Here is an 18,916-nt window from a genome sequence, read left to right on the forward strand (position 1 = left end):
CCAGCCAACCCTTAGCTAGGGTTTAGTCCAATCACCACCAAGAACAACCAGATCTAACCAGATCTGATATCAACACAAGTTTCCGAGCACAGAAACCCTAAACAACAATAAAGAAACTAATCAGAAAACACAAGACCAAATGCAGCGGATATACAAACAGATCATCAACAGGAGCTCAAGGCTCTGATACCATGTTAAAAACAATGGTATTGTGATGATTCAATAACAGAAACAACAAGAACAACACAAAATAGCGACAAAACAAAGTGACAAAATCTTATTTAACCCAAACCAAAAAAGTACCCCCCAAACCCTAGATCTTACAATCGTAAGATCAATACAAAGAGGAACGATACAACCAGACTTGATGATCATCCACTGATGATCATCTATACCAACAAGTACAGCAGATCTCTCCAACAGATGAGAGAAGACAAAGTACAACCGGAGATACAACCGGAGATAACAAACCCTAGATCTAAACAGAGAAACGTAACAATAATTGGGAGTGAATAATGATCAAATGAGAGAGAAAGTGACTTTTATACTCCTGCTGATCAACAGATTCACTTAGCACCATGAAGTATCAGATTGTCCAAAATACACCCCTGCAAGTTACAACGGACTACCTCCAAAATATCTGGCCCATGAATCTGTTATAACAACTTAAACAATAATAACGATCAGTAGACACAACCCACATATTAGGCCCAATAAATAAAACAGTATAACCCAAATTGAATGAACAGCCCAGTATCTTTTAACAATCTCTATTTATAATAAACATTTATTTATTATTGGATGCCATAATAAATTTCCATATTGTGATAAGACACTAATAAAAAGTCTCTAGGTTCAAGGTTGTCCAAGTTACGAGGTATCTTTGCTTCGTGGCAGATGTTGACAGGATGAGGATCCCAGGTCTCATTGCATCTCGTCGGTCGGACACACCTTTTGGCACCTTCAAGAAATAAATCAATCTCGGTGATTCACCATTACAAGCGACCTTTTTATCACATAGTCGTCGGTCACTAAACAAAGGTTACTTTTTTATCAAGCTAGCGGCGTTGACCACATTTTAATAAATAAAACTTTTATTTGTCGTTTATTGGGTTGTCTTCACAAACCGGCCTTTTACTCGTTTTCTAGTATCTGCCCTTGCTTTTCGGGACTCGTAACGGATGCACTTCTCGTACCTGTTGACAGTTATTACAAGTCAGACGCTGGTTAACGGATCGCTTTCTCACCATGGGTCGAGTTGGGCCGACTCACACACACTTTTTTTCCTTTCGTTTCTTCAGTTTTATAAATAGCATATCCCTTATTATAAAAATATTAAAACTAATTTTAGGTGTCGTTACAATTTACTAGTTTAACTCATTGTGTTAGGCTTATGAGCAGAATCGACCCGTTTACTCATAAATGGGTAAAAATTATTAGATTTTAAAAAAATGTCGAAATTATTAAATTTGCCCGTTTGACCCATGGCAGACGTACGAGCATAATCAACCCGTTTATGAGTAAACGGATCGAAATTATCAAATTAATTATAAAGTAAAGTACACAAATGGTCCCTGTTGTCTTAACCAAATTTTGAATTTGGTCCCTAGCTTTCTAAAAGTACACAGATGGTCCCCGTGGTTTGCACTTTGTGACGCATTTAGTCCCTCGTTTTTTTTCCAAAAGTACATTGATGGTCCCCGTGGTTTGCACTTTGTAACGCATTTAGTACCTAACTTGAACATGCTAAAACCTTTAGATTTGTTGGCTGGGGACTAAATGCGTTACAAAGTACAAACCACAGGGACCATCTATGTGCTCTTGGAAAACTAGGGACTAAATCCAATTTTTTGGTAAAACACAAGGACCATCTAAGTACTTTACTTTTAATTACATATACCTTAGGGTCAAAACTATTAAATTTACCCAATTGACCATTTGCAGACACATGAACATTGAACAGAACTGACCAGTTTACTCATAAACGGGCTAAAGTTATTAAACTATTTAAAAATACCTCCGTGTTTTCTTCTTCTCCTTGTAGCGTAGCATTGCATTGGATCTGTTCTGCGCGTACTGCTGAGCATCCACTTTTGTTGTTGTTGGTATTTCTATTCCTTGACTAGTTGCTAGAAACCTGTCTATCATCTGACCATCCATGATCGAATCACATCCGTTGATTTCCATCAATTTTGTTTCTGATGATGGTCCGGCAATTTGTCTGTTGTCACTCTCCATTGTTGATCCGCAACCAGATATCTGCATGTTTTTATTTAACCACCAGTTAAAATAAATAAATAAATAAAGTTCATGACACAAGGTCGATTTGCTGAGTTAAAGCGTCCTAATCTATACTTTTATGTGGGTACAATACAAGGGAGATGATTAACATAAATATGAAACATATAATTATATTATTATTTTTACTTTTTAAAATTTGTTAAACACAACCCTTGGAGTGATGGTTAAGTGGTAAACAACTAATTTATGATTAATTTTACTAACTAAGAATTATTTTGCTTCCAACAAATCCTATCAAACCCAAACAAGTGAACTAATTCAGTTTTTTTACAATCTATGATTGTTTTAATAACTAATTCAACTTCGCAACATTTTTTTGTGATGCATGGCATATCTGTTGAAAGAATGCAAGTCTTGTTACTACGAATGGCTCTCGGTTAATTCTTAAACATACACCTCAAATAAATTGTAAGTAAGAGTCTAAGAGGGAAATGTTGTATTTAATGAGGGATGTTTTTTATATATATGTTTTTTCTCATATTGAGTTGACCCAGAAAACATTTTTGTATACTAGCAGAGTGCCGGCGCAATGCGGTGGGGCGACACTTTGCAGCGCGGTACTCGTTTCCGGTTCTTTTCTTATTCGTATAATATTTATTGTGGTATTATTGTTGTGGTGGATACAAGTCAAAAGCGAAGTCATGGGTTAGTCCATTTCATTGTGGTGTGCATGGTTCGGTTGAACCGAAGTCATCGGTTAGTCTATTTTATTAACCAATCGGTTTTCGATTAATCAATTCTGACGGTTTTTTATACGGTTCGTTTAGTTTCAGTTAATAGCCAAAACCAAACTTGGGCTAAAACTTTTGCTTAGAAATACATGAAATTGAGGTGTAAATACATGAAATGGAGGTTTAAAATATGAAATACATGAACTGGGGGTATAAAAGCTAGAAATATATAAAAATATGAATAATCGGTTCGGTTAATTTTGGTTAAACTGGGCTACAAAAAACTGATAACCGGTTTTTGGTTAATTCGGTTTTCGACTAATCGGTTTTCGGCTAAACGGTTTTCAGTTAATTCAGTTTTTGGTTGATTTCGGTACGGTTTGATCTGTCTTCGGTTAACGATTCAGTTATTGCTCACTCCTAGACACTGTTAATCACGTAACATATCAATTTTTTTATTAAAAAAACTACAGCTATACTATACTCAAATTAAAGAGAATAAAATGCTCATTTTATGGTGAAATTTTTTTAAAATAATATTAACGTACGAAGAAGTTATGGCCGTTTAAAAATCGTGGGGGTAGTTAGTTTTGTATAAGAGGTAAAATGTAAATACTAACTAATTATCCATAATTTGGTTAAGGATGAGGGAATTAAAGTGTAACTAAAATGAGGGATTAAAACGTAATTAGTGTTTGAAAGACTAATTTACCCTCATTTTAGTGTTGTACCTTATGCATTAACCTAAAAAAAAGTTCTTAACTTTTGGGTATGATATGATCGGGTTCCGTTGGTGGCACGATGATACTCGAGTGGTCCGTGAGTGATCCAAATTTGCATTTAATAAGATTATTTATTACAGGTTACTTTATGTGTTACTATTAGGGCTGTCCATTTTTATCCAAAACCCAACCCAACCCAACCCAAATTCAAAGTCACCCAAACCCGAATTAGAGAATACCCAAAAACCCCAACCCAAACCTTCTATAGTATTTGGAACATTATGTTTTGTGACTTTTGAACATTATAATATCACATTGTCGAATAATCTTTGGATTTTAATGATATTTTTAGTAGTATTGAATTTTGATGATATTTTGTAAAAAAAAAAACATTTATTTTCATTTTACTTCTAAACCCGAAAACCGAACAACCCGAATAACCCAACCCGAATAACCCAACCCGAACTTTAAACGGGTCGGTTATAGGGTCACCTTTTCCCGGCCAAAAACCTGAACAACCCGACCCGAAAAACCCAAAACCCTAAAAAAGAAACTGAAGAACAGTCCTAGTTGCTATCATCTACAATACCAAACAGCAATACCATGTTTCTCTTTATTTTGGTCAATTAAAGTTGTTATGTAGCATTTGCTATCATTAGCGTTTTTGAATAGGTTGAAACTTGAAAGTCATTTCCATGCAAGTATACATTTTATTGAGCCAAGGATTATTAGTTTGTATGGCATGTGCCATATAGTGAATCTTAACTCACATGATGATCTTTGTAAATAGGCAGAAGCATCCTCTTAGTTATCTAAAAAAGAACTAATTTGCGTCTTACGCCCACTACATCTGTATGATTAATTATCACCCTAACGAGATAATAATTAGGTTGTGATGGACGGGCCCTTAGATTAGTAACCAATAAGAGACAAATGTATATATGAACAAAAGCAATTGAAGAAATTAAAGGAATATCATATCAATGGATGAAGGTAAGGGCAAAAGTACCAGTACTATCATGGGAGGATTGGAGATATTTTCAGATGGAAGGGGTAGTATAGTTCTCTGAATTAATATGTATTTTGTTTCCTATATGCCTTGTGTAATCAGTCGGTTCCGTAGTACCTTGCTAAGGGGCTGAGTGGGTTTGTTTTTGGGTAATATAAGTTTCGTTTGCCATTAAAAAAACAATATATGAACAGAGACATATTTTCTATCTTCTCTATATTTAAGTCAACATTCGACAGTCAATCCATTACATCTGTATGATTATAACAATTACGCCATAATGATTGGGTTGTGAATTGGGTTGTGTGGATCGGTCCATCGAGAAGTAAAGAATAAGAGACAAGTGTATACATGAACATGGCCCTATTTTCTATCTTCCCTACATGTAAGTCAACGTTCAACAGTCAGTCCTTACTTCTGAATGATTAAAACCATTACGACGTAATAATTAGGTTGCGATGGACGGGTCCATAGAGTATTAAACAATAAGAGACAAGTGTATATATGAACAGTGCCCTATTTTCTATTTTCTCTATATTTAAGTCAATGATTCACTTTTGGAAACAAAATGGTTGAATGTTCAAATAAAATCTCTTTTATAAATTCTCTCTTATAGGAGAAGCCAAAAGGGTGCCAGCAATGCAAAACTATTAGCTACCTTTCAGGAAAGGGCAACAAATTACAACCCTCTCAATAACCGACCTGCTTTCACGGTGTTATAATATACACACTAATAGCATATTTCTAATTTCTAATTTGTAATGGATGTATTAATTGGCTGCTGATCTCTAAAGATAAAAGTTGTGCTTGCATAATCTCCAGTGAAAGTAAGCAGGATTCAAACAAAAGTTTGAATGTATCTTGGGTAATTAATGCAAATATATAAATTTAACACCATATACCAAAGAGGGCAAGATATACTTACATTCTGTGATGGATTTGTGGCAATGGGTATGTTTATGGCCTCCATTTCTTTTAACACTTCCATTGTTGTGAAAGAAGCATCCTCAACAAGGTCAGTACAGTTGTTTATTGCAAATCCAAGATTATCACATCTTGCCTCAGCAGATCTTGATCTTCCTAGATTGAAATCCCATATCTGCAAATCAAAACGACAAGCAAGACAATGCTTTTAGTTACATAAAACTTCATGATAATATGAATACAATGACAACAATCATGAACATTTGGACATCAGTATACTTCATGCAGTCTAAGCCTAATACAAGACATACAACTTAAAATGAGAAAGACCATACTTATTTGCATTAGGACTCCGAATTAGTGACATTTTATTTAAAACAAAGGGTAAGATCATAGTGGTCAAAGGCGCAAGAGCTGCTCGCCTAGGCATCTTAACAAATAAGAACGATTCTCACTCTTGGTGATTGATTTTCAACCGTGCAAAACATGTTACAAACAAGTGGCTTCGATTGGACTCTGAAACTATTTGCTAGCAAAATTCGTTTCTAGAGCACAAACATTCGAAATATGAGATATTAGTATACAATTTTAGCCATTCCTTAATTAACTAGTCTTAACGGCAACCTAAAACTTAAAACAACTACGCACAAAGTTTACACAAATAAAGCAAAAACGACAGCATCAAGTTTTATCAAGTAATTCAATTCCAACCTGACTTGTATGCCGTTTAGGACTATAACTCCACACATTACTAAACTCAGTAACCCCATTCCCTTTCGAATTCGAACAATTCTGATTCGGCATTAGCAAATACGTCAAAGGAGTTTGCTGATGCAACAAATCCTCCTCCTGTTCGTCAAACTCAAAACCTTCCGCTACCTCCGGCTGACCGCATCCACTCGGAGTCTGCGGCCCTAATTCACCTCCTTCTCCATCACACCGCTCCTTCGCAAGCTCCAACAACTGCTTATACAAAACCTTCTTATGCACACCACAACCTAAACCTCGTGATTTCCACTCTACACTCGGTACCTCATCATAACAATAACGAGTTTCAATCTCATCACGTATAGCCGGTAAATCCTGAACAAAATTCGTAACAGAATGCTTATTTTGACACGAATTACCGTTAGAAGACTCGGATACTACCGGTTTCAAGCTAAATCCCCAAACGAAAGCGAGTTCGGTGACGCTAGGGCAACCGGAGATCTCATCGACAGTGAAACGGTTGTGAAACGAGGAAATTGAGGAGTCGCCGTGGAAGTCGTGGTCGCAGGCGGAGCAGAGAAGGAGGTTATCGGTGGAACAAGCGACGGCGACGGCGTCGGAGCTGCAGTTATCGCAGATCTGAGATCGGAAATGTTTGAGAGATAAGGCGTTGGCAGAGTGTACGGCGGCGTCGCAGAACAAACAGAGCTTAGCTGAATCGGCTTTGCAGTAAAGGACTGCTGATCGGTGGTTGCAGAAATCGCAGAGAGATGACATTGGAGAGTTGAAGGAGTTAGGGTTAGGGTTTTGAAATGTGTGAAGATGATGATGAAGAAGATGAAGATGATGGTGATGAAGGTGGAAGAAGGTAGAAGAAGGTGCAGTTGTATTAATATTAATTAATAAAATAATATTATAATAATAATAATAAGAATGAGATCTCCCGGGAAGATTTGGAAAAGGACAAAGATGCCTTTTTTTGGGCAGAAAAGGATGGTTTTAGTTGCGATATTTATTACTTTTTGAGTTTTGTCAATGAAGCCATGTTTGAATGAATGATTTTGATTTAACTTGTAAGATTCTTTTGTAGGTTTAAATTTTTCAATAATTATTTTAAGCATATGGAGTTATTCTCAATAATTATTTTAAGCATATGGAGTTTTATAGTTTAGTTGTAAGTTGAAACACATTTTGAGAGAGATGAGTATAGGAATTTTTTGTTATGTAATTCATATTTTAACGATTTGTGTTGCTTTGTTTTTTTAACTATCAGTGTTTATTGTGATCTACTTACGAGTCACACGAGTCATGACCTACGGTCTTGTAATCGTGATTATAATCTTAACTGCCCTTTTCTGACACTCACCACCTTTCTTGCAACCACAAATGTATTCTTCTTTGAATCGTGTTTAATTGCTTATGTAACAAACCAACTATATGATATAACTCATGGTTACTGATAAGGGTGGAGTTGGTTGTTGTTGGTGGCATACTCAAAGACTGCGGAAGGCGGTTTGCGATGTGGTCTTGGTTGTTTGTAGTGGTTTTTGACGAAAACGAGAAGCAAGAAGGAAGAAAACCGAAGATATGTGTGGACGGGTAATGAATTTACATGTTTATTTTTCCTTTTTAAATATATTTTAAGTGAGGAGGTAAAATCGTGATTTCACATTTAACATGTTTTTTAAGGATTATAGACCATCCAACCTACCCCTTTTCTCACCCGAGAAGGTGACTTGGAGTCGTCACCTCGCATGGAACACCACGACAGGTATTTGTGATCCACGTCATGGCTTTTCTCATGGGTTGACCCCATTTCTTTCATCATGTGAAGCCAAGTTCTTCATCATATGATGGGATATGAAAATTGATGTGGCGATGATGTTACAATTTTTTACGTGTGGAAAAGTGATTCACGTGTCTTTTAACCTTATGTCAAACATAAATTAACGAGTTTTTGTATTTGTTGACATTCGTATTTATAAACAATCAATGTTATTAACTATAGGTTCGTAGATTTTTATTTTTCTTTTTTTACTTTTTTATTGATGACATGAAGGGATGAGTGATGATAATGAGCCTAGCATAACTCACCCTTTTTGACTTTTTGTTGGTTAATAAATACACATGTTAAAAATGTGATAAAATGATTCATAGGTAGCATCGTAATTTCGGTTTAAAATACGTGGCAAAAGAAATAAATGAAAAATGAAGACTTTTAGTGTACTTTTTATTATCAATGAAATAAATTTTGTTGTATGCGTAAATTACAAACCTTTTACGCAGCTTGGTGTGACAAGTTGCATTATTTGTGGGGACGAGCCACATGGATAAAGTCGCACACATGATTAGCATGGGCACCTTTTTGGCTTTAATCTTATCTCATTCCTTGGTATATTTTCTACACTAGTTGATGCCCGAATAATTCTACTTAAAAGACATTACTATAGTTTTCTTAGAAAGGAAAACTAAAACGACCACAAGATCGTAATTTTTAACGGGAGTAAATTCGTAATTTTTAACTAGGAGAAGACTATAATTTTATTTTAAACTGAGGGAAAACGTAATTTTGAATTGAGGGTGCAAGCGTAATTTTGAACCGAAAGGGAAAATCGTAATTTTTAGCTGGGGGCAAAAGTATATTTTTAGTGTGAACTGGGGGCAAAAGCATATTTACAAATTTTTATGCTTACAGTACAAATACTAAATGAGGTTAGTTAAGGGTAAAGTAGTCTTTCTACATAATAATTAAATTGAAGAAGAAAAATTAATTAAATAGATTGTGAAATTAACAACGATAGTTTTATCTATAATACCTTATTAAGAGAACTGAGTTTTTTACCCTTTTGGTAATTTTGCCATAAGTACAAATCTTGAAACACAATGTACAAATGAAGCAAGTCATTTTAGAGGGGGGAAACTTGGACATTGTCCAAAGTTTTAAGACACTTTGAGGGCAATCTAGACATTTGATCATTAGAATCCATGCCCACTTATGTCTTCCATTAATTGAATTAAATTAAAGAATTAAATAAAAGTTTTAAGAATGACACTAATTATCTTCATAAATTAATTATAGGGTTAATGGATTTAAACATCCCCAACTATGGCCATTTGGCCGATGGCACTCTCAACTTTCACTTTGGCTCAGACCACTCCCAACTTAACATATCGATTGTCATGGCACCCCATCGTTAAATATTCACTAATCAGGTTAGTAAATTTAGCCTATGTGGCAATTTTATCTGATGTGGCATTTCATACGTGTCAAGTATAGTCATTCACCTTCTTTAAAACCCCCAATCCCTAACAAACGCATTCTGTAAACCCTAATCCTAACTCATAGAGCAAATCAGACACACCTTGGAGCAAATCCATCATCAACATACGATCTGGTCGATTTCTGTGAAGAACAAGCCCTAATCTTGAATCAAAATGAGCTTCTCTTCTACATGTTCATCCACAGTATCCAGAAACCCTAAATTGTTTAAGGTTGATTTGGAGGGTAATGTCTACTGCCATCATGATGTTGTAGCAGTTGTTCGAGTTGTTGGACGAAAAAGTGTGCGGCAATGTCAACAATTCTATGGATGCTCTCATTGGCCGGTATGTTCCACCTTAACTCCAAGTATTTTTCTTGAATTGAATTGATTGATTAACTGAGGTTTTGTTGGCTTTTGCAGAGATTAGACTACAAGTTCTTCTTATGGAAAGAAGATGTCGACAAAATGTTCAACCAACATGCATCCCAGTGCAGGTTCAGTTCAAGTTCAGAAGACCTGAAATATGAAAACATGGTGTTAGTATAAGAGAATAGGTGGTTGAAAGCAAAGATATCTGGAACAGAGTCGAAATGGAACAAGCAATATGTGTTAACCTTGTTTATTGGCATTAGCATAGTGTTGTATATGTTTAGGTAGTATGAAGTGTGTTCTTGTTGTAATTGTACATTTTTGATGAATTTTAATGCAAAATCCTAGTTCTTGATTGCAAATATCTGCACATGTATTGATATTACCAGATTAGTCAACATACCTCTAATGGGTCTGCACATATAGCTGCACATCTGCATTGCATTGCATAATGGGTCTGCACATATGGGTCAAAACTGCAAATGTCCAAACTGCACAATGCATATGGGTCAAAACTGCAAGTGTCCAAATCTGTGTATGTTGTCCAAGCTGCATATGGGTCAAAACTGCAAGTGTCCAAATCTCTGTATGTTGTCCAAGCTGCATATGGGTCAAAACTGCAAGTGACCAAATCTGTGTATGTTGTACAAGCTGCATCTGGGTCAAAACTGCAAGTGACCAAATATGCAATATGTAATGACCAAAACTACATAGTATAATGACCAATCAACCAAAATGCATAAAGACCATAAGCAAGACTTATACCATTACATAACCAACAGTTATAACATTACCAAAAGTTACCCTAAAGAGTTATAACATCACCACAAGTTATCCTAGAGAGTTATTACATAACTTAAAGTTGTCCAAACAACCAACAGCACAAAAAGGTCATAAAGACCACAAAAAAGTCAAACATGTCCATTTATCACAAAAAAGTCAAACTATGACTTTTTAACTGCTGCCTTGTATGTTCCCTGTCAAATTTGACATTTGACTTGACAGTTGACTTGAGAGTTGACTTGACAGTTGACTTTTTAGCTGACTTCTGGCTGGTAATTTTGCTTCCCTCCTGGGTAGATTGCTGAGTTGTTCCTTGTGAATGTATTGGAGTAGATTGCTGAGTTGTTCCTTGTGAAGGTAATGGAGCAGATTGCTGAGTTGACTTCTGGCTTGACTTTTTTGTTCCCTTCTGTCTCTTTTTAGCAGACCCTACAACATACAAAACAAAAGTAGTTAAAGCCTACAATATACACAGAGAAGTGTCACTAAAACAAGTAATTCACCTGCAGTAGATTGTTGATTTCCCTGTTCAGTACATTTTCTCTTGTTATGACCTTTACCCCCACAATTACCACAAGTCATTATCACCCCATGCTTGGTAAGTTTCCCTGGTCTCTTTGGATCCTCATGAGGATCCCTCTTTCTATTCTTCTTAGGCCTCCCAGGTTGAGATCTTATTGGTGGTGGATCCATAGGGTGGTGAATCTTGGGCCAATACCTTTCACTAGGTATTGGAGGGATTGAGAATTCATAAGCCTTCATGTATGTGTCTTTGTGGTAACACACATCAACATACTCTTCTGCATTTTTATGCAAAAACCCAGCTACAGCACAAACATGTTTACATGGATACCCCCTCAAATCCCATTTCCTACATGTGCATGTTCTATTATCTAGATCAACTGAAACATCATCAAAATCCCTGACTTGAAACGCATGGTATGATGAGGGATACACCTCACATCACATCGATAACCTCCATCAGTGCAATCAGTGAACAATACCAATATATTGAGAGAAAACGTACCTCTGATCGATTAGGGTTTGATCGCCATTGATGAACTTGAGAGCTTCTGATATGTTTATCTTGGTATTAGTGAAGTGATACTGTGTGTTTTGGGGATTATAAACTTCAACGAATGAGGGATTATCCACATCAGCTCATGTATGACACGTATGAATGCCACATCAGATTAAATTGCCACATAGGCTAATTTTAGTAACCTGGTTAGTGAATATTTAACGACGGGGTGCCATGACAATCGATGTGTTAAGTTGGGAGTGGTCTGAGCCAAAGTGAAAGTTGAGAGTGCTATCGGCCAAATGGCCATAGTTGGGGGTGATTAAATCCATTAACCCTTAATTATAAGGAACTCTTAAGTTCTTGTAAATAATGCATTCAATTGAATTCACTAGTTGATTAAATTAAAGGAATTAATTGATTAATTTAAAGGTTACATGCAACCTTTGGGATTCATCATTTAATAGTATGTATAAATATAATAAATAGATTTATATAGACTATAATATCTATACTATATTATAATACATTTCACAAGGATGATTGCAAAATTACAAATTTTTATGCTTACAATACAAATACTAAATGAGGTTAGTTGAGGGTAAAGTGGTTTTTCTACATAATAATTAAATTGAAGAAGAAAAAATTAATTAAATAGATTGTGAAATTAACAACGGTAGTTTTATCTATAATACCTTATTAAGAGAACTATGTTTTTACCCTTTTGGTAATTTTGTCATAGGTACAAATCTTGAAGCATAATGTACAAATGAAATAAGTCATTTTAGAGGAGAGAAATTTGAACATTGTCCAAAGTTTTAAAACACTTTGAGGACAATCTAAATATGAATAATAAAATCAATGGTAATTCAACCTTTTTTGAGGGGAAACTTGAAACTTTTTTAATGGGTTGCAGCAAAAGGAGATGGTTTTGGGTCGTCTTAATGAATCTCATCTACTATCGAATGGTATAGTCAAATCAATAGTAATTCACATCTATAAAAACAATAAAAGTTTGGCTTTTTTCGTGTTTTGGGTTGTTCGGTGCAGGTTGTTTGGGGGTTTTTGGCCGGGAAAAGTGACCCAAAACCGACCCATATAAGGTTCGGGTTGGTCGAGTTTGGGTGGCTTTGGATTCGGGTTGGGTTGGGTTAGGTTGGGTTTAGGTAAAAAGGGACAGTTCTAATTCTTTAATTTACATGAACTAGATTAGAATTTGCTCAAAAAGCAAACAACAAACTAAAAATGACTTTGGGGTTTGATTTTTAGACTTTCAAACTTTAAAATCAATTTGTCGTTTCCTGTCTTGAAAAAAATTTGGACAAATCCTAAAAGGTAATGATCCGAATTGCACAACCTTTTAATTCCACTTGTTTTGTTTGAAAGGGGTAAAACCCAGGAAAATATTGAATTGTTGTAATTTTATGAAGAAAAAAAAGACATAATAGCACGAATTCCCCCACTAGTGTTATATTACAAATCAAATTCATTGAGGTTTGGATACATTAATTAATAATTCATGGGTTTTAAAACCCATATTACAACCATCATATATAATTTGAACGGTGTGTACGAATGATGCTTTGTTTTTCTTACTATTTGAATTAATAATATTAGAATTACATATTAATCTAACATTATTTTATTAGTATTTATAATATATTAAATAAGAGATTTACATGTGTTGTTAAATAAACTTTTTTTTTATTTTAAGTTAGATTAGATTAAATTAAATTTAAATAAAAAAAAACTAAATCAACAATAAAATATCAAAATCAACCCTACAAAATATCCAAGTTTAAACACAATCCAACAACTAATAAAGTTTAAACAAAATAAACAATAGATCAACCATATACCTATCAAAGTTTAAAGGTATAAGCTTTAAACCTTAAACAAAACCATAATAAATATAAATGAAGTGTACAATACATCAAAATTTAAACATAATACAACGACTTATATAAAATTAACATAACTAGTTATAAAAACCGTCGCCGCGTTGCGGCGAACTTAATTTGTTATTTAGTCTGTGTTTATATGTGTTTGAAATCACTATGAGCGCGTTACACACGGAATCGCTGACAAGAAAAAAAATGTAGAAAAAGCACTAAAAAATAGTCTGTGTTCATATTTTGTTTCTAATTTCAATGTAATGTAATACATTTAATTCAATAAAACAGAACTTTTATCCATGTGTTGTGAAACAATGATTCTGTTACGACACTCCCCGACGTTTCCGCCGCGGTTTGTTGTTTTAACGCGGTCGGGGTGTGACGTAATTGCGGGTTGCCCTCAATTCAGTTAAAGTGATAAAACCATTTTGATTAAATTGGGATGCACTCACCAGTATTTCTTGTTGACAAAATATTTTTAAAACGCGTTTCATGTAACGTAATATGAAAGCCCAATAGAAGCCAGCTGGAGAGCACTGAAGGCTTGGAATAGTGGCTATAAAAGTTACCTAAACAAACAAGACATTTTGTTTTCAATAAATAGGGTTTATCCCTATACACATGTTTATAATGAAAACTTGGGTTGATCCCAATATATTTATTAATTATAAAATGAGGTGTTTTACTCTGATACAATATTTCCTAACTACGGTCCTGATGTATTCCGCTGCCAAATTAATAAATACCAATACTACACGCTCTGAGTAGCTTACGGTCGCCCGCTCCCGGGCAGGGGTCGGGGGTTACGACACATTGTACCTAAGTTGTGGTCCCAAATTAGCTATCTAATTATGAGTCCAAGCAATTGTATGCTTATAGTTTTATGTTATTTATATGCTCCTAAAATAACAAAGCATATGTACTACAAGAAATTATTTCATATACTATAGTGTTATACTTAGTGCATTTAGAAGAGAGGACCTCTTTTTGTTGTGTTTGATGTGTGCAATATTTCTTATGAGGACTAAATCATTATGTTTTTCTGTTTGAATTATTTTTCTTTTAGCAGTTAGGCACCAATCCAACATTTTAAAATCATAACAACAAATGCAGCAATGTTCTACGAGAATAAGGCATTGACCTTGAATTTTACAACTCGATACAAAATTCAAACAATGTCATAAGAAGAGTATCACAACCCCCGACCTCACCCTGGGCAGGAGCCGTAAGAAGATACAGGTGGTACTGGTGTTTTAAAATTATCGCAACGGAAATTCATTAGGACCGGGTGTCAGGAAAAATATCAGATTTTCCAAACACCGTAGTTTTCATTTCATAAAACTGTGGGATGAAACCCATATTTACGTAAAGAATTTTCACATGGATAAACCCTTGGTTTACAAAACATGTTTTATTCACGTTACGTAGCTACTTATTTAAGTTTGAGTGCCTCATAGCACTTTTCTTTCTCTTCACAGTAAATCACCTGAAATGCATTTTAAAAACGTTTGATCAACGAAAAATACTGGCGAGTTCATTCATTTGTATAAAAATACATTCTTATAATTATAACATTAAGAGTTTTTACATTTGTTTATATACTATTGGCTAACTCGTTGTCCAATAGTAAAGAAATTACTTTTAATAGAATTTGTCACTCGCCCATTTCGGTGACTAGTGGTCATATCACTATTTGTTTAACTCGTTGTCCAATAGTGATGCATAACAAGTAATGTATACAAAACCCCACATACTTGCAGTAATTCCAGAATACAAAGACTTAACCACTGTAAATATAACTTGGAAAACATTTAGAGTTTTGAAAGCATTTGATAAAAAAGAATGACTCACTTTGCAGATTTAGGGTTTTCAGTAATAGCCTTCTGGTCTAAGTCCTGGGTTCCTAATTAAACACACAATGCAACACGTATTAGTGTATTAACCCAATTCAAACTTTAACGATAATCCCGAGATCAAAACCTCAACGTAGATGAAAAATTATAGCCTTATTCAGGCAGCACTTTAAAATCCGTTGATTTGGTTTCAGATCGATCAGACAGAGTATCGTACAAATGATTAATGTTAGCACGCTGATTACGAAGCAGAGCTTCGGGGTTTAGGGGCTTGGTTATTCGGACAGCAGAACGAGAGTGAAAGAGTGTCAATATATAAATCGAATAGGTGCACTGAGACTTCTCCCACGCCTGCCTTTATATAGCCCAACTTGGATTCTCCCGCGCGTCGCTGGAGGATCAGGGGTCTCCCCCGCGTGGCGCGACAACTACCTATTAGGGCTAGGTCAGCTTCGTCAACTGCATAGCCTTGCAATTGTCGCGAAACGGTGCCATGTGGCCTAGTACTCTCTCGCGCGTCGCGAGAGATGCAGGGGTATCCCCTGCGTGGCGCCTGGGATGCCAAGATTCAGATTCTTCGTTTTCCGTGCTAGGCTTCGTCGTGCAGGTCTGGGGTTTCGATGATGGTTCTTTCTAAGGTATCTTGGGAGTTGTTACAACATCAATTATCATCATTGTAACGTTTGTTATGCACTTGTGGATCGATCGAAAATTTTCGATTGTCACAAAGAGTATGAAAGAAGATGATATTTAAGAATGAATAATGAAGGTGATGATATTATGACCATGATTTACCATATGATCAATTTGGCTACATTTGGTTTCAAGTTACACATTACTCCAAAGTTCGAATGTCCAACTTTTAAGGGCATGTTAATCGAGTTAATTATCTTGATAGTTAGTATTATTTGATTTATTATTTGGTCAACTTTATTATTATCTGTTTCGGGTGGAGTTATTGTAAAAAGTGTGTTTTTTTGTGAGAAGGGTAAGAAAGAATCTAAACCATTAGATATTTAATCTAATGGTTGAGATCTTGATGACAATCATGTAAATAGTGTAACAATTAAAATTATTAATTTTCTAGATTAAGGGTATAAAGGTAAAATTAACATTTTTAAATTTAGAAAGTCACATGCAATCCACATGCAAGTTCCCCCATTCTTTTTAAACGTCAATAACTTTTTATAGATAACTTTTTTTTTTCAAATACACCATAATAACGAGTGTTTTTTATCTTTAATATGAGTACCATATTGTTATACTTATGTAGAGAAAAAAATTATGTTTCAATTGGATGTTTTAGTCCATGGTGTTTTTTCTATATTCATATAATGGTGTTTTCACTGTATTGTGATTCAAGGCGTTATGTTTTACAATAAAACACCATATGGAAATATACAACTAATGCAGAAAACACCATTCAAAACTAACGATGTGCAAAAAAAGACACTACAACATAATATCTACAACATAACACCATACACAACTAATCAAACTGTAGAAAAGAAACAACTGGTATAAAAAACACCCTTCAACTTCAATAGTATACATCAAAACACCATGTACGTATAAAAACACCATGGAAGGAATACACATGGTGTCATTCAATAAACTCGTATACTAAACGAAAATCACCCATGCAAAAAACACCATACACTGTAACATCAAAGGGGCAAAAACGATATTCATCAGAAAACTAATCGGATTGAAATTCAAAATTCGAATTCCTAAAATAACTACCTAAATTCGGTTACATTTATTTAATCCTAAAATAACTACCTAAATTCGGTTACATTAATTTAATCCTTAATTAGAATTATTAGTACAATTACCATTATATCCTTAATCTAATAAAATGGATAGGGAAAGATCTAATGACTGATATTCTTTCTTACCCTTCTCACACTTTTGGTCTTTTTTACAGGATCCTCTACCTATCTGTTTCATTATAACATTTGATATATCTTCTTAACAAAGGTTGGTGTCCTTTGCCATGACCAAACAACCATACACTTTCTAAATTGACAGTTACAACCTCTATTCTTAATTAAGTTACACATTCATTTATAACTTTTGGTAATTGACAACTTTGACCCTTCTAACTTTTCCACTTAATAAATTGACACCTCATTTTGTTTAAATTACTTTTACAATTTTACACCACAATGTATGTCACATTATTATATTGTTTTTATCTATGCCTAACTATGTTAATCCAAATCATTGTCTAAATTACTATTACGACTTTACACTGCAACGACCAAGACATACCTTTTTTATTATCTATGTCTAATGACGTTAATGTCACGAACACAACGTGTGTAACAAAGTAAAAAAACACGTAATGTGACGTGCGGACACCACACGTGAATGTCATCATCGTACACTGTAGCTGCAATGCTTATACAAGTTAATTGAGTTAGATCGGATACGTTTAAACACGTGTTTTCATATGGTTAACGCACATAACGTGCCACCAACTATAAACAACTAAGGCGTGATTGTAGTATCACGCGACCTATGGCAATGATGTTGTTTCTATTAAAGAAATACAGTTTTCTGATAGCATAAAATACTATTCATCAATATAGTTTTTTTAGTTCTTTTGGTAACTAAGGGGGTGTTTGGGATTGCGTTTTCAACCTGATTATTTGATTATTGTGTTTTGAAATTGCAAAAAAAAATCTATTTTGAGTATTTGGTAAAAAAAAAATAATAAAAAGTGATTTTTTATGTTTTGTAGAATTTAAAACGTGATAATCCATAAGTAGGTCACCCCTTGCTGCAGGAAAACGTGATAATCCAAAAACTGATTTTTTTACCTTTTCACTTATTTATTTTTTTAAAATATATATACTTGCCAAACACTCAGATAGTTGATTATCTGATTATTGTGATATCAAACAACATAATCAAATCCAAACAATGTTGATTATCTGATTATTGTGATATCAAACTACATAATCAAATCCAAACACTATATTTCTGCAGCACGTTTTGTTACAGCTAATTATCTGATTCTGATTATTCAAAACGCATAATCTGTTTTCAAAACTCAACCCTAAACACCCCCTAAATCATTGGCATGTAACGATTAATTTTTTGAAATATGGAAAGATTGAAAGTAAACTTACCTTTAAAATCATGGAATAATGGAATTTAATAATCCCAACTTTCATCAGTTAGCCGACAACGGACCCAACTTCAAAAATAACCACTGGCGGTCCCAACTTTTGACATTTTGTAAAACATTGGACCCTTGCTGGGAGAGTAGGAGAGAGTGGTCCCAACTTCAAACATTGGACCACTGGTGGTCACCACTAACATCCCTTGGATGATGTTTGCAAGGGTCCAATGTTTTACAAAATGTCAAAAGTTAGGACCGCCAGTGACT

The 18,916-nt window shown here is 34.7% G+C and overlaps 1 protein-coding gene across 1 annotated transcript; it reads right to left on the reverse strand.

The window, feature by feature from the left end:
* Positions 1–251: 251 nt before the first annotated feature.
* On the reverse strand, positions 252–11,512 carry LOC110913559 (zinc finger protein CONSTANS-LIKE 14). Its single transcript, XM_035984292.1, has 6 exons — positions 11,254–11,512; positions 10,966–11,179; positions 6,339–7,308; positions 5,629–5,802; positions 2,018–2,259; positions 252–1,196 (listed from the first exon to the last, which is right to left on the reverse strand). The coding sequence occupies exons 1-6, from the start codon at positions 11,510–11,512 to the stop codon at positions 1,106–1,108; spliced, it is 1,950 nt and encodes a 649-aa protein (XP_035840185.1). The 3' UTR covers positions 252–1,105.
* Between the last annotated feature and the right edge of the window lie 7,404 nt (positions 11,513–18,916).

This window comes from Helianthus annuus, chromosome 15 (genome assembly GCF_002127325.2).
Source record: "Helianthus annuus cultivar XRQ/B chromosome 15, HanXRQr2.0-SUNRISE, whole genome shotgun sequence".
NCBI lineage: Eukaryota > Viridiplantae > Streptophyta > Magnoliopsida > Asterales > Asteraceae > Helianthus > Helianthus annuus.